Here is a 22085-nt window from a genome sequence, read left to right on the forward strand (position 1 = left end):
CCATCCCTGATCGGAGAACTAAGATCCCGCATGCTGCGCACGGTGGCCAAAAAAGAAAATCCTTGGAAGTTTAAGCAGGGGTGAGATCAGTGTTTGCAGATTGAGAGCACACCACAGCCTTCTCCTCCTGCTTCAAATCACTCCATGTGATAGAACAAATATTAGTAAATATCCATGTAGGCAAAGAGATGCCTTTAGTGAGTAATGAACCATGAGGAATTCCCAAAGGGTGGAGTGAAAATGGGATTAGACTGAAAAAGGAAACAATGACCAAAATTGTTCCCAGGAGGTAGAGAGGTTCTAGGTGTGCCCTGAGGCTAGATGTGACAGATGAGGAGCGGGAAGGGATTCTGGGGTGACCACCACAGTTTGGGGGATAAATGAGGAAGAAGAATGAATACAACTGTTAAGTTTCCTCTCTTGTTGAGGAAGGAAAGGTAGACCCTTTTTAATCTAAGCACTGTAGAGAATTACATGTTTAAGTACATGTGTTTAAATATTTAAAGATTGCCGCTGGAAAAAGGGTCAACAAACTATGGCCTGCAGTTCAGGTCTGGGCCACCATTTGTTTGTGTAAATAAAGTTTTATTGGAACACAGCCATGCCTATATGTTAATGTATTCTCTATGGCTGCTTTCATGCTACAGTGGCAGAGCTGAGTAGTTGCAGCAGAGACTCTGTGGCCCACAAAACCTAAAATATTGACTATATGGCCCTTTGTGGAAAAAGTTTGCCGATCTCTGCTATAGAAAAATGAAAATAAAACATAACATCCAATCTATTGTAGAAAAATAGATGTATCTAATCAAACAAAATGAATCCAATAAAAAGAAAAATAAAAGAAATATGGTAAATAAATATGGAATTAGTCTAAACATCAGTAAGCACAATAAATGTGAACAAGTTAAATTCACTAATTAAAAGATAGTCTCAAAACTGGTTTAAAATTTTTTAAAATAAATTTTATTTATTTATTTATTTTTGGCTGCATTGGGTCTTCGTTGCTGCACACAGGCTTTCTCTAGTTGCGGCGAGTGGGCTTCTCATTGCGGTGGCTTCTCTTGTTGCAGAACTCGGGCTCTAGGTGCGTGGGCTTTGGTAGCTGTGGCACGTGGGCTCAGTAGTTGTGGCTCGCGGGCTCTAGAGCGCAGGCTCAGTAGTCGTGGTGCATGGGCTTACTTGCTCCGCGGCATGTGGGATCTTCCCAGACCAGGGATCGAACCCGTGTCCCCTGCCCTGGCAGGCAGATTCTTAACACTGCGCCACCAGGGAAGCCCTAAAAAATGTTTAAATGAGACTGGAAAAAAAAAGGCAGCTTAAGTATGAAAATAAAAGGATAAGGAAAGAAACCCCTAATGAACCATAGCAAAGAAGGCAAATATAGCAATATTAATATCAGATAAAGGAGAACTAAAAGTGAAAAATATTTTGGGTATAAAGGAATTGTTTAAACGTGTAAAAGGAATATTCCACCAAAAAGTTAAAAGCCCATCGACTTTTGTACTTAACAAGGTAGCTTCAAATACATTAAATAAAAATTGATGATATTATGAGCGAAAAATGACAAGTATAGAGTAACAATGGTGGGCTTTAAAAATCTCCAAGATATCCCTTGTGGTGTATATGTAGACGTACACAGGTGATGAAATTGTATAGAACTTAATACATACACACACCGTACATACCAGTAAGTACAATAGAACCGGGGAGATGGGATTAAAATCTGTAGATCATATCAATGTCAGTATTCTGGTTGTTATAGTTTTATAAAAAGTTATCATTGGCGGAGACTGATAGTGTACAAGGGATTTCTCTGTGTTATTTCTTACAACTTCATGTGAATCTGCAGTGATCTCAATTAAATTTTCAATAGAAAATTCTTCAAAGACAACATATTAGGTACAAAAAACCAAATAACTCTTAGGTTAAATGAGGAAGTCAGAGTGAAAATTTTAAACTACAGTATTTTAATGAACGTCAGTTAGAGCCCTAAATGTGAAAGCCTATGGATGAAACCAAATCAGTGCTCAAAGGAAAATCTGTAGCCCTAAATTCATTTACTAAGAGACGAGTAAGACTAAAAGTTATTCACTTTAACTTTCAATTCAAGAAACTAGAAAAGTAAACTTGAAGAAGGTAAAAAGATAATTAAAAAAAAAGTGAAGTCAGAAAATGTAGTTGAATTCATCAATAATTCCAAAAAATTGTTCTTAAAAAGACAAGAGGTAAAACTTTGACAAGTCTAATTAAAAAAAAAAAGTCAAAGGCAGACAAAAAGAGAATATAACTTCAAAAGAGATTTTTAAAAGAAAATATATGCAATTCTTTGGCCAGTTAATTAGAAACACTAAGTGAAATAAAGTAAATAAAAGTAAGTAAATAAAACTACCTAAGTAAATAAAAACTACCAAACTACCTAGTGGTTCAGAACCCAGACACAGAGAGAAGGCCATGTGACGACAGAGGAAGAGATCCGAGTGTTGCAGGTACAAGCCAGGGAATGCCGAGGATTGCCATCAACTTCCAGAAGCTGGGAGACAGGCACTGGACAAGGAGCCAACCTAGCGACACCTTAACGTCAGACCTCTGGCCTCCAGAACTGTGAGTGAATACATTTAGGTTGTTAAAAGCCACCCAGTTTGTGACAGCAGCCCCAGGAAACAAATATACTCACTAGCTATTTGGGAGGAAGAATAAAAGAATGAGAAAGATGAACTCAAACGAACCTAGTGGTTCAGAATGACTGCAACGGTCCCTTGTCCTAAGTCTCAGAAGATTTCTACAAATAACCTCCACAGAAAATGATCAGTTCACAGTCAAAAGTAATGGAGTCAAGAGGTGACCGAGCACGTGAGCCAGAGGCAGCCCGGACAATTTGCCTCCGAAACAGCCCTCGGGACTTCAGATACGGCAGTATTTAGGGCTAGACGATAAAATGACTACATTTGATGCATTTAAATAAATAAAAGGCATGGTTGAAAATATGTGCAGGGGATAAAAAGCTGTAAAAAATGAAGAAGGAAGGAATTCCCTGGCGGTCCAGTGGTTAGGACTCTGTGCTTTCACTGCTGAGGGCGCAGGTTCAATCCCCGGTTGGGGAACTAAGATCCTGCAAGCCGCATGGCACTGCCAAAAAAAAGTGAAGAAGCAGATTTGGAAGAGAACCAAACAGAACTTCACTAGGAGAGCAGTCATAGCTGAAGAAGGGATTAGTGACTGGAAGCCAGATGTGAAGAGGTCACCCAGGATTGAACACTGGGAAGAGAGGAAGCTGTGGCGGAGATAAGACACACGGAGAAGGAGAACACCTATCATTCATCTAATCACAGTACCAGAAAGAGAAGAGGAAAATAAGCCAGAGGCCAGGTTTGAAGAGAGAATTGCTGAGAACTTTCCAGAATTGATGAAAGACAGAGGTAGGAATGGAGAGTAGTTTGGAGGGAGGGGGAGAAAATGCTGGAGAAGTATGTGAAACTCAGCTCATAGAAGATGGCTAATTTCTTCTCTCAGGTCCTGGGCTTCAATTCCTGAGAACGGAGCAGTCCTTATGCTAGGACAAGGTTTCAGTGAGGAGTGGGCTTTGAGACTATTGAAGACATTCCTCCAAATCAGGCAGGGCCCTTTCCCTGCACTGCCCAACTCAAGGGAGTGTCAATCTGATGGTAGTCCATGAGAATATCACTGCCTGGACTTGGGCAGTACACAGCCTGTGCAACTGAACAAAGCAACCCAGCTACAGCTGATGGTTTCTCTTCCCAAGTTATGAACCCGTGGGGCTTTCCAAATTTCACCAGTTTTTTTTTTTTCTTTGTGCTTTCTTTCTTTCCTCTCTCCCTCCCTGGAGAGGGGTGGCATCCATCATCTGGGGAAGGATTTTATGGGGTGATGAAGGGAAGCTAATAACTGTAAAGAAGAGACAGTTACCTGGGAAACTTTCCAGGCATGTTGTGTTCCCCAGCAGCCCTGGGAAGCCTGGCTGTAAAGGCCACACCACTCATACAGTGAGATGGAGCAAGGCCTGGGCAAAGTTGTACAGACATGTGGATTTGCATGTGCACACACGTGCACACCTCCCCCTGGGGACACCCAACGCGGCCTCATTGCTCCCTTCTGAATTGAGTATTTGGACCTAATTGTTGGAGCCTGAGGCACCTGGACCCTTGCTTACCCAAGGGCACAGTAGAGCAAGCTCTTCATCGCAGGCCAGGAAAGTGGATTCTAGTGTGGTTCTGCCTTTGACTCGCTGTGTGGCCTCGCCAGATGACTTAGCCCCTCTGGGCTCTCATCTCCCTGCATTGCCCTGGCTGCTTCCGAGCATCGACTTTCCAAGGGTGACAAACTGTAATGTACCGTGAGCATCTGAGGGGGGCGGCAACCTCTCTAAGGCCATTTGGGCCTCCTGGCTTTGCTGTAGCTCATTCAGGGCCACACTTGTCTCTCCCAAACCCACCCATTGGAAGGGGGCCTCAGATGCCCACGCACACCCGCCGTGGATAACAACACGCAGCCCTCTCTGCCTGTCTGAGCTTTATACCCCTGTGCACGCTGTTTGGGGGGAGGCAAGTCTGGCTCCATGAACAGTCGGAGTCACAGACGCCGTCAAGAAACTCGGTTTGTTCTTCCAGGGACACGGCAGGGAGGGTACGCTATTCTTAGAGAATCCTTTCGTTGCTCCGAGGAACAGCTAAGGGAGCAGTTTGTAATTAGCACTTTGGCTGCTTAGCGGCGTTATCTGCCTGTTGAGGGGCTGTGTGAACGTTTACCAAGCAAGGCTTTCTGAGTACCTAAGGCCCCTGCTCCAGGGCACCTGCTGAGAACAACAAGACGAACAGGACAGATTTGTTACCGTGGCATCGGCCCGGGCACTGTTGTGGCCACGAGCAAGATGGGTGAGGTCCTGGACGTGGGACCAGCTATGCTGTGGGGGAGGCATGGCCATGTGCAAGTGGCTCAGACCATTACAAAGGATGCTGAGCCAGTGGGGGGCTCCTCCACTGAGGGCACATGGCATCCGGACCACGGCCTGGATCATGACAAGGAGCCACCTGTGCCACAGCCCCCAGCCTGGAGGACGCGCGCGTACTGGGGATGGCAGAGGCCCGGGGCTGGGAAGTAGCCTGGCGTATTCCATGGAAGGAAGCAGCCCAGGTGGCTGCAGCATAGGAAGGCGGGCAGGCAGGGTCCAGGTGGCAGATCTCCTTCCTCTTTAAGGCTGAATAATATTCCCCACCAGGTTTTTGATGGCTTATGCGGTATCTGTCTTCCCTAATAGCCTAGGAGCTCCCTGAGGGCTCTGTCTTGGTCCCCTGCACCCCCTGGCACCCAGCACAGAGCCTGGACATCTGGCTTAGTAAACACTGCTGGTTGCGTGCTGTTCAGAGGGGCCCCAGTGTCAGATTCCTTGCTGGGAGGAAAGGTTGGAGGGACTTGTTGAGGCTAGAATTTAAGAATCTTTCTTGCCAGGTTATGGAATTAAGGTTTTAGCCTCTAGGCACTTCCCTGTTCTTACTAGCCACCTAGGGAACTTATTAAAAATGCATATTCCCAGGTCCCTTGCTCTGCAATGCACATTTGAGCTGGAACCAAGGAGTTTGTGTTTGGAAAGAAATATCAACTCTTACTTCCAAGATCCGTCAGGAACATTAAAATAAAGCCAAGTAATCACCCTTGGATGTAGTCTACATGGGGTTGGCCCTCAGCTCCAAGGTTTGCACTCATGACAAAATAATCTGAAAGAAAAGGCAAAAATGATTTCACTAAACCATGCATCTTTGTAAAAAGCATTAAAGTTTTTTTGCTTTCAACAAACATTTTTTTGCTTTAAGCAAACATTAAACCTATTTGCTCACATTATATCTGGATTCAGACGCAGCCACCACTTACCCATCAATAAATATCTCTAGCCTTGAACACACCACTTAAGTTTTTGATTCCTTCCCAAAATGGGGCACACTTGCCTTTCCACCTTGGAGGATTGGGCTGCAAAAGCAAGAAGCTAAAAGCATTTGTAAACCATAAAATGCCATTATCAGTGCTAGGGGGATGGATATATTTATATAAATTGACATCAATTTAGATGACATTTGTTCAGTTCTTAAGCTGTTTCTATCCTGGCCACACAGAAAGATAGATAAACCTGACTCCAGCTGAGTGATGGGGGACGAGATGCCTTAATGACACTGAGCCACGGTTTCCTCAGCTATAAAAATGGGCATAATAGAGACTTCCCTGGCGGTCCAGTGGTTAAGACTCTGCGCTTCCACTGCAGGGGGCTCGAGTGCAGTCCCTGGTCAGGGAACTAAGATCCCGCGTGCCGTGCGGTGCTTTAAAAGAAAAAAAAAGGGGGCATAATAGCCGTGCAGTAGAATGCTATTCTGCACAGAACGGAGTGAGGGACTGATGCATGCTACAATGTGGATGAAACTTGAGAATATGATGCTGAGTGAAAGAAGCTAGACACCAAAGGCCACATTATTGTATGACTCCATTAAGATGAAATCTCCAGAATAGGCAAATCCACAGTGTCAAGAATAGATGAATGTATCCCTGGGGAGGCGGGGAGTAGGAGTGAGTGATGAGCATGGGGTTTCCTTCTGGGACGAGAAATGTTCTGGAATTAGTGGTGGTGGTTGCAAAACTTTGTAAATATATCAAAACCCACTGAATTGTACATTTAAAAAGGGTGAATTGTATGCTATGCAAATTACATCTCAATAAAATGAATAGATAAATGGGGGGGTAATATATCTAACTTAAGGCAGTCGTGAGGATTAAGTCACTCATCGTTTATTCATGTGGCCTGAATGTGTAAAATGATCGAGGAATTTATACACCAAGGGACCAAGCAGAAAATCTGGTTTCCGGGTGTCAGGGTGCAGGGTATGATGAGACCCCGGTAGGGTCTTCAGGAGAGTCAGGCTGGGATGGACTGTATTTTCTTGGGCGTCCTCCTTGCGGTGCCCATGACGAGCGAGGGTAGGGTGGGGCTTGGTCTCTGAGCATTCCGTTGCTCCGGAACCTGTGTCTTCAAAGAACATTCCAGTTGGTTCCTGGGATCAGCAAGTTTGGGAAAAATGGTTTTAGGCTCGTGGGGAACTGTAGGCGGTTTCTCAGAGCTAAAGGGCTTTAATGCTCCACTGGGACACCTAGAAAGCACTGGGCCTGTGCGCCGTTGGGCTGTAGCTTTTGCAGAAGGTGCTGTGGGAGTGCAGAGCCTTGGGGTGTCATAAGTAGGGTTGGCTTAAGGCGGTAGAATCAGGGACACTGGCTCTTAAAACTCCTGACATGGGGTGGGAGCCCTTCCAGGTTTCAGGCCAGCCCTGTGGGGCTATGAGCAGGCTGCACAACACCAGCTTTTTTTTTTTTTTTTTTTTGAAACAAGCAAACAAAAATTATAATTTGCAGCTGATGGCTGACAGGCCCTGAATAAGCTGGCTCGGAGCCTCGGCGCTGGAATCTTGCACACGGTCGGCTCCGAGTGGAGGTTTGCTGGTTGGGTGTGCTGGCTAAGTAGAAAGGACCTTTTCCAGGCAGAAATCTATTCAAGGGCCATGCTACCTGCCTGCGAGCCTCAGACGCTCCATCAGGATGTGTTAAACACAGGAATTAACAGAAGATGGAAATACGAGGACTGAGAGCCGGCCACTGGCTTAGCCACGCAGAGGTCATTGATGGACTTGACCAATGCAGTTTCAGGGATGTGGTGAGCTTGAAAGGATGCTGGGAGGTGAGAGGCTGGAAACCGCAAGAAGAGCTAACTCTTGAGAGGATTTTTGCTGTAAAGGGGAGCAGAGAAGTGGGATGGTTCCAAGAGCAGGAAGTGGGGTGTGGAGAGCTATGGGATCGAACCTCTGTGTTGTACACCTGAAACTTACAGAATGTTGTATGTCAACTATAACTCAAAAAAAAGTTAGCTTAAAAAAGAGAGATCGAGCTATGGGGTTTTTGTTTGGTTTTCGTAAATATGGGACCTATTACCAGCATGTCTGCATTGCTGATGAAGGTGGGGCCTGCAGTGGAGAGGCAGAAACTGATAGAGGAGAGTTAACTTAGAAGAAGGTTCTTTTCTTCCTGCTTTGTAATTTTTTTTTTTTTCTTCTGGCCGCACCACGTGGCATGCAGGATCTTAGTTCCCCGACCAGGGATCAAACCCGTGCCCCTACATTGGAAGCGCAGAGTCTTAACCACTGGACCGCCAGGGAAGTCCCGATTTTTATTTATTTTTAAAATTAAGGGCTTCCCTGGTGGCTCAGTGGTTAAGAATCGCCTGCCAATGCAAGGGACACGGGTTCGAGCTCTGGTCCGGGAAGATCCCACATGCCGCAGAGCAACTAAGCCCGTGCGCCATAACTACTGAGCCTGCGCTCTAGAGCCCGCGAGCCACAACTACTGAGCCCACGTGCCACAACTACTGAAGCCCACATACCTAGAGCCCATGCTCCGCAACAAGAGAAGCCACCGCAATGAGAAGCCCATGCACTGCAACAAAGAGGAACCCCCACTCGCCACAACTAGAGAAAGCCTGCACGCAGCAATGAAGACCCAACGCAGCCAATAAATAAATAAATAAATAAATAAATTTATTAAAAATAAATTAATTAAATTCAATTAAAAAGTGTAGTTGATTTACAACATTATATTGGTTTCAGGTGTACAACATAGTGATTCACTATTTTATTGATCACACTCCATTTAAAGTTATTATAAAATGTTGGCTATATTCCCTGTGCCGTACAATATATCCTTGTAGCTTATTTATTTTATAAATAAATAATTATAGTAGTTTGTACCTCTTATAAATAAATAAGTATAGTAGTTTGTACCTCTAATCTCCTACCTCCATCTTGCCCCTCCCCACTTCCCTCTCCCCACTGGTAACCTCTAGTTTGTTCTTTGTATCTGTGAGTGTGTTTCTGTTTTGTTGTATTCATTCATTGGTTTTATTTTTTAGATTCCACATATAAGTGACAACATACAGTATTTGTCTTTCTCTGTCTGACTTATTTCACTAAGCATAATACCGTCCAAGTCTATCCATGAGGTTGCAAATGGCAAAATTTCATTCTTTTTTTATAGCTGAGTAGTATTCTATTTTGTGTGTGTGTGTGTGTATATCAGATCTTCTTTATCCATTTATCTGTTGATGGACACTTAGGTAGCGTCCATATCTTGGCTATTGTAAATAATGCTACTGTGAACATTGGGGTATGTGTATCTTTTTGAATTAATGTTTTCATTTTCTTTGGATATATACCCAGGACTGGAATTGCTGGATCATATGGTAGCTCTATTTTTAGTTTTTTGAGGAACCTCCATACTGTTTTCCACAGTGGCTGCACCAATTTACATTCCCATCAACAGTGTAGGAGGGTTCCCTTTTCTCCACATTCTCTCCAACACTTGTTATTTGTGGCCTTTTTGATGATAGCCATTCTGACAGGCGTGAGGTGATATCTCTTTGTGGTTTTGATTTGCATTTGTCTGATGATTAGCGATGTTGAGCATCTGTTCACGTGCCTGTTGGCCATCTGTATGGCTTCTTTAGAAAAATGTCTATTCAGTTCCTCTGCCCATCAGGAGAAGTTTCTTTTTTTTTTTTTTTTTGCGGTACGCGGGCCTCTCACTGTTGTGGCCTCTCCCATTGCGGAGCACAGGCTCCGGACGCGCAGGCTCAGCGGCCATGGCTCACGGGCCCAGCCGCTCCTCGGCATGTGGGATCTTCCCAGACCAGGGCATGAACCCGTGTCCCCTGCATCGGCAGGCGGACTCTCAAGCACTGCGCCACCAGGGAAGCCCCAGGAGAAGTTTCTTAAGTGATAAGAATGGGACTCAGTGCTCGAGAGGTTGACCTCCCATGGGAGCCAAGACATTTTTCGTTGTAGCAGGAGCAGTTGGTGCAGGTGGGTTGGTGGATCCCATGGTGGGAATTTGAGGGAATAAAGAAGAACAGTCGGGGAGAAGGTCTAAAATAGCCGGGGTGGGGAGTGCAGGAGCAGAATCAGTGGGGTGGGATTTCCGGGTGCTGGGCCCACCGAGGTGTCCACCGAAACCTGGAGGCCAGGCTGGCCCGAGAAGTGAGCACTTGGCCCCAGTAGCTGTGATTGTCCCCGATGTGTATTTTATGTTGTCAGGATCAGCATCGTCATCATCATACAAGGCATCATCCCCAGTTTTGGTGAAAATCTCCACTCTGGCTCTTATTACTGCCTTTTCTTATTAACTCTGGTGCCCCAAAGCCTCTATTTCCCGGGGGATTAATGAGCGGAGATGCTTTGGGGCCCGGCCTGTGGCAGAGCCCCTGCCCGTGATGGATGGTGCACTGAACACCAGCTTAACCAGAGCCCCCCCCAATTGGAGGTGCTCCCTGCCTCCAGGCATCTGGAGGAGCGGGTTCTCCCTCCTTCTGCCGCAGTAGCTGGGGGACATTCTCCCCTAAGGGGCGCTCATTTCAACGTGCTCCTGCAGGCCCAGACGCAGACCTTAGGTGGGCAGATGCGTGTACTGCTGACATAGGGCAGTGGCCTGGGCGTTGCTGCGGTGGTAGCGCCCACGGAAGGCAACCAGGAGCCAGAACCTCTGAGCCAACCCCAGGTGACCACTGTGCGAGCCACAGCTCAGAACCAGACGGTCAGGCCCAGGTCCCTCTGGGTCTGTGTTTCCCTTCTGACCCCGAAGCATCCAGGGGCATTCTGTTCGGACGGCCCTGCCTCGTTTGAGCTGTACTCGGTGCTAAGTGTGGGAGCAGCGCCCTGGAGGCCAGCGTGGTGATGGCCTCACCGGCAGTGACCAGCAGGGTCCCCAAAGGGCAACGAGGAGTGCAGGCGGTGGCGAGTTCCGCCTGGTGCCCCCTCGTGCTCGTCTTGGAGGATCTGGGTCTGTTTTCATTTCCTCACCTGCAAATCTCCTCTCCTTTTTTTCCCGACAAGAGGGGTTGGAGCTGGCAGGCCCGGCGAGGGAGTAGGAGTCGTGAAACTGAGGTGCCGATGGTCACCCTTGGCTTGCGGCTGTCTTTGAGGAGGGCGCCAGCCCTCTCGGGACCTGCTTTGCTCTCTGCGCCCTAGAGATAAGAGGTCCTCCCTGCTAAGCCCCCTGGCTGCCATTTCAGTGGGGTGTTACACATGACATGCCACATAACCCTCAAGCATTTTCCAAGGGTCCCACCCCTGCCACCCAGCGTTTCCAGCCCTGCAGAGAGCTGCACGCTCTGGGCCCTGTCCCGCGGGGGCTAATGACTGAGTCCCGCAGTGGCTTGGCAGTCGTCCCCAGGTTGGCACTGCGGGTGAACAACCATGAGATTGACAACCTTTCTTGGGATGTCAGTGACTGCAGGGGTGCCCAGGGCTTTGGGACTCCGTGGGGACCCTTGCAGTGCTCAGGCTGGCGGGGGAGGTGCCGTGTCCTCCTCTCATAAGGTTACAGGACATGGACGGGGTCTGTGTCCCCCAGCTCCTCACACCTGAGAAATCCAGGCGTCAGTCTCCCCATTTATAAAGTGAGGGTTGAGCTGGAGGGGGGCGGGGGTCCTGTACTGTTTCCTCCCAAGAAACCTTGGCGGAAGTCCAGTGTCTAACAGATAAAGGTGAGACTACTGTGGGGGGCAGCGATTGGAGACTCCCCAGCCCCCCACCCCTGTCCCTTCCAGCTCAGACTTTCATGGGGGTGTGTCTGCTCCTGCTTTTACCCCCAGGGGACAGGCAGCTAATCACTGCTAACTTCATGCACACACTCCCTATGCCCCCGCCCGCCCCAGATCCCCGGGGCACAAGGAACCGCCCCTTTCCCCTCTACGCCCCCTCCCATTCATCTGGAGCCTGCCTTCCCTGGAGACAGATGGTAGGAGGGGAGGTTTTGGGTGTGGGGAGCTGCCCACATGGGGGTAGATGAAGTTCTTTTAACGTCACCCACTTTGGTCCCTGATAGGGGGCCAGTAGGTTTGGGAAGCAGAGAGCAGAAGAAGGGGGCTTTCCTAGAGACCCAGGGGAGCCAGATGGGATGTTCCGAATGTAGAGACCCCAGAGGCTGCCTGGACCCCTCCCGTCCCCACCAGCTGCCTTCTCCACGATTGCAAACATCTAGGCAGGCTCCCCTGGCCTGGCTTGAAGGAGCTTCCAGACCTAATGGCCAGAATGCAACTGAATTGCGTTTGGATGGATTCCATCCTCTGTTGTCTCTGCACAGCCTCACTCCTAAATTGCATCTGTGACATCAAACCCCGGCTCATCAAGGAAAAACAGATTAGGTTCTGTAAACTCAATTCTCTCGCTTTCTCTCCCAGTCAGGGTGTCTCGCCGTGACCTCCACTCAGAGCAGTCATCTTGCCTTCCTACCTTGCCCACCCTTCTGAGCCAAACCCTAATAATCACCCCGTCTTCACTGCTGACCCCCCGGGGGGGGGTCCCTGAAGACCTTTGGGGCCCACCTGGGGAGGCCTTGAGAGGTGTCCTGCCCTTGAGTCCTTGGGCAGAATCAGATGCTCTCGGTCGACTGCAGGCCCCTTTTCTCTGTCTTACCACGTGGGTTCTGGTGAGACAGGCTGCTTGAGCAGGAGTCGGGTCACCCGTCCCCGCCCCTACTCTGACCAGGGTCCAAGCCAGGGCTCCGGGCCCAGCAGGATGCAGCCTGGGCCGCGCACCTTGTCCAGGGCTGGTCCCGCCCCCCGTGGCCTCCCTGATCGCCATGCCAGGTGGCCCCCACTCTTGACTTCATCTGGCCCTTCTGTTCCCTCAAAGACACCGATGAACATGGGGGCTGGGGGTCCTTTCTAGGGTCATGAATACATGGGTTCTGGAAACCCAAGGCTTTTTTAGAGACAGATACCATACCTGAGGCCCTCTAGGGGGTCTGTCCCTGTTCTCCCTGGGGAGAGATGGGAGGGTGGTTTGTGTGTGATGGTCACACAGACTCCTTGCCTGGCTTCCCGCGCACGAGGGCTTCTGCACACTTTTTTATTTCTTTCTTCCCTCTCATTATTCCAGCCCCAAAAGCTGCCCTGTGGAAGGAAGTAAAATATAATTCTGTCTAACCCATCACGACACCAGCGGGAATGGACATGAGACGTGTGTCTGTCTTGTGAGCGCAGGCAGCCGGGGTGGGTGTAATAAGATTGTCTGAGGGTGCAGCTGCTGGATGAGGAGGCTCAGGGGACGGGCAGATGCCAAGTCACACTGCCTTCTCTCATTAGGGGGCTGGTGGCTGCCTGTGCCCCCGTGGCTTCAGACTCAGCCGGGAAGAAAACAAGGGGACTCTTGTGCCCTAACCAGGGCCGCATTCTGGCTGCAAAGCTAACCAGGACCTCCCAAGGGGCCTTTCGTCCTTCGGACGTTGGTGCCCTGGGTGCTGGGCTGTCTTTCCCTGATGCCAGTGCATGTAGTGTCTGCACCCGTACCTGCCCCTGGCAGCCCAGCCTGGAAGCCCACAGGCCCTGTTCCCCAGGCACCTGTCTTCCAGACCTTGCTCAGCACAGCAGCACCTCCTAATTGCTAGCTGAGTGTTGGTTGGAACTGGACTAAGCGTTTTATGTGCATTATCTCATTTAATCCACAAGACGGCCCAGCGGGGTAGGTGCTATTCTCACCTCTATTTTGTAGAAGATCAAATGAAAGATCAAAGAGATTAAGCAACTTGCCCATGGTCACTGCTGGGAGGTAGCAGAAGGTCTGGCTGACTCGAAGTCCATCATTTTCACAGCTATGCAGACTGCCCATCTCAGACCGGTTATACACATACGGCTCACACTCTGTTGCTGCTGCCTCGTGAAAAATCGAGTAATGGAGAAAAGTGCAAGTAAAAGTTGCCCAAAATTCCGTCAACCTGAGATAACCCTCTCCAGCATCCAGTGAACACCTTTTCAGATTCTGTACAGATATGTACAGAGTAGTAATAACTTTTTTTTAAAAAAATGGGTGGTACTCTACATCTTAAAAATAAAAAATCAAATTTAATTTTACTTGAATTTAACCAAAGATAAATCACCTACTTGCACATATCTAAAATGAAACAGAAGGGAATTGTTAAACTTCAGAAAAACATTTCTTCATCATAAGTGATAATAGTTCCTAACAGGTTAAAGTTAAGGTGAGAAAAGAGGGAAACAAACTTAACAGCTTTATTAGATATAGTTCACATACCATACAATTCACATTTAAAGTGTACAATTCAATGGTTTGGGGCCTATTACATTAATCTTTAAAATTGTGACATTTATTTATCTATAACACAAAATTTGCCATTTTAACCATTTTTAAGTGTACAATTGTGTGGCATTAGTACATTTCCAATATTGTACAACTATCCCCACTACTATTTCCAAAATTTTTTTATCACCGAAATTGAAACTCCATAAGCATTCGACAATGACCCCCTATTCTCCTCTCTCCCTGGTAACCTCTAATCTACTTTCTGAGAGAAAAACTTATAAAAGGTTGGAGTCATTAATTTTTTTAAGTAATAACATTTATCTTTTAGTTTTAAATGTACAGCAAAATTGAGAGGCAGGTACAGAGATTCTCCATATACTCCCTGCCCCCACACAAGCACAGCCTCCCCTATTATCAACATCCCCCTCCATTATCAACGTCCCCCTCCAGATGGTGCGGTACAACTGATGACCCTACACTGGTACATCATTATCACCCAAAGCCCATTGTTTACATTAGGGGTCACTCTTTGTGTTGTACATTCTATGAGTTTTGACAAATGTATAATGATACACATCCACCATAGTAGCATCATACAGAATAGTTCCACTGCCCTAAAAATTCCTGTGCTTCAACTATTTATCCCTCCTTAGTTTTTTAACCTACATAATGAATCAAATTCCATGCTTCTGTTCTTCCACTCTCAATTTTTGTTAGTTATATTATTTGTGGATTTTGTCAAGGTTTTTGTATTCTATTCAATAACCGTAATTGCCTTGGTTTCAAAAATATTAACTCAGTATTCACCAGGATTCCTCCATTGATGAACTTACTTTTATTTATCTTTTGGTTGGTTGGATTTTAGCATCAGGTAATTTTTAAAAGATGTTATAGATGTCTAGGCTCCTAAATGCATGTTTCAGGATGTCTATTAACTTTATGCTTAAAGGACAACTTAGCTGGGTATAAAATTCTGGTTTACAATTTCTTTCTCTTAGAACTCTATAGATATTGCTCCACTGTTTTCTGAAATTGTGTTGCTGAGGAGGATTCTGATGGTCCTCAACCCATCTCCCTGTGCCCCCTAGTTATATGATTCTTTCTTTATCCTTTAAGCTCAATAACTTTTTTTAGGATGTCTTGGTGTTCATAACACCATCAGGTTTTCCTGGACTACAGAATGGCAGTTAATCTGCAGAGTCAAGTCTTTTTTATTTCAGGGAATTTTTTCATTATATATTTGAATACTTCCCCCACCCCCGTTCTATTATTCTATTTCCTCAGAGAAGCATACTAATTATGTATATGTTGGATTTCCTTTTGCCTCCCATATCTGTCATTTTGTCTTATCAGTCTTCATTTAATCTTGTGTGAGTTCCTCAAGCCCGCCCACCATCTCTAATTGTTCACACTGTGCTTTGCCCCTTTATTCATTGCTTATAGTGTGGCTTTTAAAAAATATCTGTGATGTATGTATTTTTCTTTCCCATTTTCCCCTGAACTCTGCTAACCAGCCTTTCAACGTTCATCTCTTCTGTCATCCCATCATTTCTTTTTTAAATTTCTATGTTTCCTTCCTTCCACTCCTCTGCCCCCACCAGTTTCTAAGAGATTATATCTGTCATTTCTCTGAGTCAATGAAGAACTGTCGTTTCTGAAGTCTTTCTGCATTTCTGTGGATGATTCCTCTTGTGATGCATGTTCTTCACTTGCCCCCCACCCTTAATGCATAGGACCCACGTGAGTTCCTTTCTGATTATTGTTCTCTAGCTACCTTCTAAATAGCAGCATGTGGGAAATGCAAGGAGTGATCTGGAGCAGCCTGCAGCTGCATTTTGGGCTTATTTATTGTCTGGAAGACTCTCTTCCCAGAGCTGTTTTTTGTCCTGTGCCCAGGGATTCCAGCTCTCTCAGGTTTGGGGGTTCATGCAGTCATGGTGGTTCACAGAAAAGCTCTTTAGGTCTCTGACTCTCTGTATTATGACCAGCCCCTCACTGCCCCTTCTCCCTCCCAAGCCCCACTTCATTCCTTTACCTGGAGAACTAGGTTCTGTCATAGAAACGGCATATTGGTGTGATTTTCCCATTGGCTCTCACTCCCCTTCCATTCCGTAATGTAAAATTGCATCTCTGCCTGTACCCAGTTGTTCACAGCAGCCCTATTCCCGTCAGCCCCAAATTGGAAATGACCCAAATGCCCATCAACAATGGAATGGTTAAATCAATTACAGAATATTCACCCAGTGAAATATTAGACAGCAGTGAGAGGGAGCCCTCTACCACTACATGCAACAAATTGGATGAACCCCAGGAACATGATGTGGACCAAAAGCAGCCAGAATCAAAAGTGCACTTACAGCCTGATTCCATATGAAACTGCTCATTCGATGGGTCAAAGACAGTTGGGTATTGGCAGTTCGTAGGCTTCAACCTAGTGCAAAATACAGAACAGGCAAAAGGCAGATGGTTATCCATGGTTGGGGAGGTGTGCCTGGGGGAGGGTGCTTCTGGGTTATTCATTTTCTGTTTCTTGATCTGGGTGCTGGCTGTATATGGGTGTGTTCCGTTTGTGAAAATATCTGTCCTTATGATATGTGCCCTAGACTCCATCCTTCCATGTCTTTCAGGAGGTGGTATTTGTTCAGAGGTCCGAGGCGGCACATGTTAGCTGTCAGCATGTTCCTTCCTCCCAGCTCAGACCTGGTGGTGTCTGGCTGGTACCCTTCATGGCCTGTGGTTCGGGGCTGCAGCCATTTCCTCGTTTCTCGGCCGTGGTGACTTTTCTCTATCTTTAGCCGCTCTGTGTCGTTTTGAGAACGGAAGTGCTCCTGCTCCTCTGTCTTCAACAGGAAGTCAGGATAGTTGTCAGAACCAACTAGCACAGGTGTAGAAAGAAACAGATCTGGCTTTCTTAAGTAAATAAAATGCTAGTATCTGATGAGACCAGAGACTGTTGGCCCCTTCAGAGTGACCTCCCTGAAAGACAGGCCCCCGAGGGGCCAGTGTCCCTCTCCCGAGCACTGTTCCTCTTGCTGGGAGTGACCCAAGGGGGTCACAGTGACCCAGAGCGCTGACGACTTCCTAGAGAGCAGCCCTGGTGGGTGTGGGTGACCACAGACCTTCCCCAGGGCTGCTCGGAAGGACGGCTTGGCTTCTGCGTGGAAGTGCTTGTTGGGAAACTTATGCTTTGTGGTTACACCCTGTCTGGCGAGTATGTCTTACCTCCCCTGGGAGAGAGCCTTCTTGAAGCAAGTGATGGTCTCTTGTCACCCCGCTCCCGCCCCACCTGACCCTGAACTCCATGGGCGCGTGGGTGTGGCTGTCATGCCTGCTGCAGGGAGCAGCTTCATCTCAGCCTTGGGCACAGCCTGCCCTGTGGAGAGTGGCCGCCGGTGGCCTCCGTGCCCCCACCGCCCTGGCCCCATCCTCCAGGGACACGGCGTGGCGACGCTGGGGGCGCGCCAGTGGGAGGTGTCTCCGATGGGGCGGCGCATTCCCGCCGCAGGGCCTTTGCTCGTGCTGTTCCTTCTCCCAGAGCGTCCTCCTCCCACGTTCTCTGCTGAGCAGAACCTCACGGATCCTGGGAGACCCACCTCGCGTCGTCTGAAAGCTCCACGTTCTGTGAAGCCTTTTCCAAGTCCCTCTGGACTGAGAGACGAACACCCCCTGGCAGGTGAGCACTTCACCCGCACTCATCTCGGTGACACTGGTGATGACTCTGGACGGCGGGTGGCATTATCCCCATTTGACGTATGGAAAGACCGAGGCTCGGCGGGCACGGATCACACGACTGGGAAACGCGTTGTCAGGTTGCAACCTCAGATCCCGGGGGGGCTCCACTGTGACTGCTGCACATTTTGTGTCACTCTTAGAGTTCTGAGTCCTCTCCTACCATTAGTCACCACGCACTTAACTGTAACTAGACAGGACCATTTATTTATTTAAATTTTTTTTTGCGGTACGCGGGACTCTCACTGTTGTGGCCTCCCCCGTTGTGGAGCACAGGCTCTGGACGCGCAGGCTCAGTGGCCGTGGCTCACGGGCCCAGCCGCTCCGCGGCATGTGGGATCTTCCCAGACCAGGGCACGAACCCGTGTCCCCTGCATCGGCAGGCGGACTCTCAACCACTGCGCCACCAGGGAAGCCCCAGGACCGCTTATTTTGTTCTTTCCTTCTACATACCTACCTCTGTCCCTCTTTGGCCCCTGTTGGGTGGAGGCACAGCTCTCTTCCTCTAGCCCAGCAGGAGATGGAAATGCAGCCTAAGCGGCGTGTTGTCTTCCGGGGGCCATCGTGGGGTTATTGCCCTTGGTCGGCCCTAAGCTTCGCCTGCGAGCCCGGCTCCCCCAGGACATGGGAGCCGCTGAGGGACCTCTGGATATGTGTCCCCTCCCTGTCTCTGTGCCCTCAGGCTGCACGTGGAGATGTGGACGCCCCCTGTGGGATTACAGCTCACTGGGTAGCTTGTCTTTGGGAGAAGAAAGCGGAGACTTGGGGAGGAGAGGAACCTTATCCTGTGTGTGTTCCAGACACGTGTTCACAGGGCCCCCGAAATCGAGAACCAAGCCTGTGTCTGGGTGCTGGCTCATGCTCTGAGGGTCCATCCAGGTGTTAGGATGGGGGGACGTGGAGGCTGTTGGGGGGAAATGGAGGCTTCTAAGGAAAAAGCATAGTCCGGCCCCACGTCCTGCCCTGGTGCCTGGTGGGCTGGAAGAGGCAAACCAGTGGACATTTGGTCTGACATGTGTGGGCGAGCGCGGGCAGGTCATTTACTGTGGAGCCATGAAGAGTCCAGAAGGGCAGGTTGCTTAGAGTTTCTCGAGAACATATAGAGATTGCATCTGACCTCTTTGTTGGCAGTTTAGATGACGACGCGGACTTGCCCAAGCTCACTCTGGGTCATTGCATTATCCCTTGCTACAGAAGGAGCCCACAAAACCATGTGGAAAAGCTTTGGAAACATGGCCCTTATCGAACCTAGGTTTTCCTTTTCCTGTCTCCAGTCCGCATTTCATCCAGCCTCTCGCAAGCATACGGTTTTCTCTCCTTTGTTTGTGTCAGGAGGTTCCCAAATCGGGTGCCTGTCCTACCCTCTTGGGGGTGTCAGCCTGGGTGCCTTGCTGCCCCAGCTGAGCCCAGGGTCTTGTTTCCTTGTTTGGGCTGTGCCTCGAGGCTTGCGGGATCTTGCTAGTTACCTGCCAGGGATCGAACCCGTGCCCTCGGCAGTGAAAACGCAGAGTCCTAACCACTGGACTGCCAGGGAATTCCCTCAGCGTCTTGTGTCACATCCTCCTGTGGAAGGAGGTGGCGCCTTGGGGGCTCTGGACCATCACTCGTCTCTCCTGCGGCCTCAGCTTCCAGCCAGACTTGAGCTTGGACCTGTGGGTCTCAGAGCCGAGTCCAGGCAGCCTGCAGCCTCTGCTTTCTCGTCCTCCTGGACAATTTCAGCTCGGGCCCCGAACCCACGTGCCCTCTCAGCTGTTGGCTGGACCCACACCTTCAAGGAAGGTTAGAGGTGATGTTTGCACAGGAGCACGGCCTCTGGAGAGTTGAGTCCTCCCCTCTGGGGTAAGCTCAGTGGTCCGGGGTTGATCAGGGAAGAGACAGGACCCGGAGGGCCAGTAACAAGCTTTCCTGGATGGCGCTGGGACAGGTTTGCCAGGGTGGAAAATTTCTCCCAGCAAGAGGCCTTCCAGATGCAGTGATGTGGGACCACCACCCAGAAAGGGAGAGGCGGGGTTAGACAGGGGGCTCGTGTCTAGGTGACATTGCTCAGAATCACGCTGGAGAGCCTGTGGGTCACAAAACTCCCCCTTTGGGGTCTTTTATGCCTCATCTATGCCTAGCAGATGTTGGGTGCAGTTTCTGACGTATATAAAGTAGATGAACTCTAATTGGCTAAAGAGGTGTTTATCTGGACTGTATTTCAAGCAGTTGGATAAGTGAGAAGTTGAGTTTGGTGCTGGGTGTTTTGGGGGCTAATCGTCCTACCTGCTGTAAAGAAGGAAACAACAGGGGGGTCACTTTAGGCTAATAACGTGGGGGCCATCCCCAGCCTCCATCTCTCTCCTTAGGTGGTTTATTAAAGAATTTCTTTCCACCTTACGTACTGAAGGTCCCAAGAGTTCTGGTATACATGCTTTTCCCAGTCGCGTTAGTTATCCAGTAATGCGTTAGTGCCTGGCTGATGCGCAGGCCTCGTACACATGGTGCCCTGGGGAAGCTGCCCGCCCGGTCGGCCCTTGCTTTTATCACTTAGCCAGCGTCCTGCCTCCAGTCCCTGTGAATCCTCACTAACTGCTGTCCCCGGCGTGGTCCTTCTAAACTACTATCCGGATTCTGCCACTGCCTGTCTTGGAAACCTTCACTCAGCTTCCAGTTAACAGCATCCAGTCTCTCTGGGGGTAACCAAATATATCCACAGCAAAGCCCCCACCACCTAGGGGACAGATTATGATGCGTGATTTCATTTTCCAGATCACTGCAGGTATGCCTCCTTCAAGCATTAAGTTTTGTTTTGTTGTTTTTTTTTTTTTTTTTTTTTTTTTTTTTTTGCGGTACGCGGGCCTCTCACTGTTGTGGCCTCTCCCCTTGCGGAGCACAGTCTCCGGATGCGCAGGCTCAGCGGCCATGGCTCACGGGCCCAGCCGCTCCACGGCATGTGGGATCTTCCCAGACCAGGGCACGAACCCGTGTCCCCTGCATCGGCAGGCGGACTCTCAACCACTGCGCCACCAGGGAAGCCCTGTTTTGTTTTTTTTTAAATATGATTGCTTTAGGTGCAAGTCTTCATCAAATATCTTGTCCTCTTCAATACAAGTTACTGTGAATACATTGCTTGCTTATATTTTTTAAATAGCTTTATTGAGATATAATTCACATGCCGTGCAATCCACCCATTTATCTTATTTTCCTCTTCTACCTCCAAGACCTTGCCCAATGTCGGCAGTAGAGTAGGTATCAATAAGCAGCTGGTGGTGGATTGAACTGAAACTACACTTAAGGTCACCTCTTTTGATAACTCGGGATCTCCTGCCAGGAAGCAGGGTTGCCATCTGCACCTGGTGACAGCAGCAGAACCGATCGCCCTGATGCCGATTGGTCCCAGACTGCTGATTTTTAAAATTCTCGCGTCTGTTTTTCGTAGTTTTGTGTGTCCTGCCTTCTTGCCGGCCCTCATCACTCGCTGCCGTCACCGTGCCAGCCTCCAGCTCCTCCAGAACACTGGGGAGCTGAGGCTGCAGGCTGTTAGAACCTTGCGTAAAACAAGAACGCGATGCTCTTGACTCTTAGGGGATGTGATGGCCTCCCATCGCCTGGCCCTCGCTAGCAGGATAACAATCCTTTATTTCCTCGTGGCTGATCAGAGTTTATACATGTCCTCTACACAGTCGCTTAGCAAACAGGGAAAATGGAGGCTGGGGAGGTAAGGGAACTTGCTCAAGGTCACATGGTGGGCTCAGGGTCACACAGTGGGCTCATGGCTGACTTGAGACCAGAACTCTAGCCTGGGGTCTGGACCAGGCCCTTCCTGTGCTACTTTACCCATCAGCTTTTGCAGAAAGTGACTCTCCTGTCCTCTCTTTCTCTCTCAGGGGTCCTTGGTGAATTTTGTCATGGTTATTTAAGGAACCTCGCCTAGAAGTCCCAACGCACAGTTCCCCATTGACGGGAAGGCTTGGACTCCAAGATGATTATAAAGGAATATCGGATTCCTCTGCCAATGACCGTGGAGGAGTACCGCATTGCCCAGCTGTACATGATACAGGTGGGTGGTGAGGCCGTGCACACAGCAGCTCTCAGCACCGGCGTGGAGGGTTGGGTGGCACTGTGGCCTTCACAGCAGTATCTGCCCGGTAGGCTTCTGGTCAGTGTCTGAATTGCACTGGAGCTCTGGCTTCCAAGCACAAAGCCAGGCACATGCAACACGCCATGGATGTTTGTGGCATT

The 22085-nt window shown here is 48.7% G+C and overlaps 1 protein-coding gene across 1 annotated transcript in view; it reads left to right on the forward strand.

Moving 5' to 3' along the window:
* Nucleotides 1-21825: 21825 nt before the first annotated feature.
* The window catches only part of PITPNM2 (phosphatidylinositol transfer protein membrane associated 2), a gene marked incomplete at both ends in the record, with an annotated part of 31311 nt that continues 31051 nt past the window's right edge, over nt 21826-22085 (forward strand). The window contains 1 exon segment of the mRNA XM_079716976.1: nt 21826-21903. Within this exon segment, the coding sequence (XP_079573102.1) occupies nt 21826-21903 (78 nt within the window).

Source organism: Hyperoodon ampullatus, assembly GCF_949752795.1.
Source record: "Hyperoodon ampullatus genome assembly, chromosome: 13".
Taxonomy (NCBI): Eukaryota; Metazoa; Chordata; class Mammalia; order Artiodactyla; family Ziphiidae; genus Hyperoodon; species Hyperoodon ampullatus.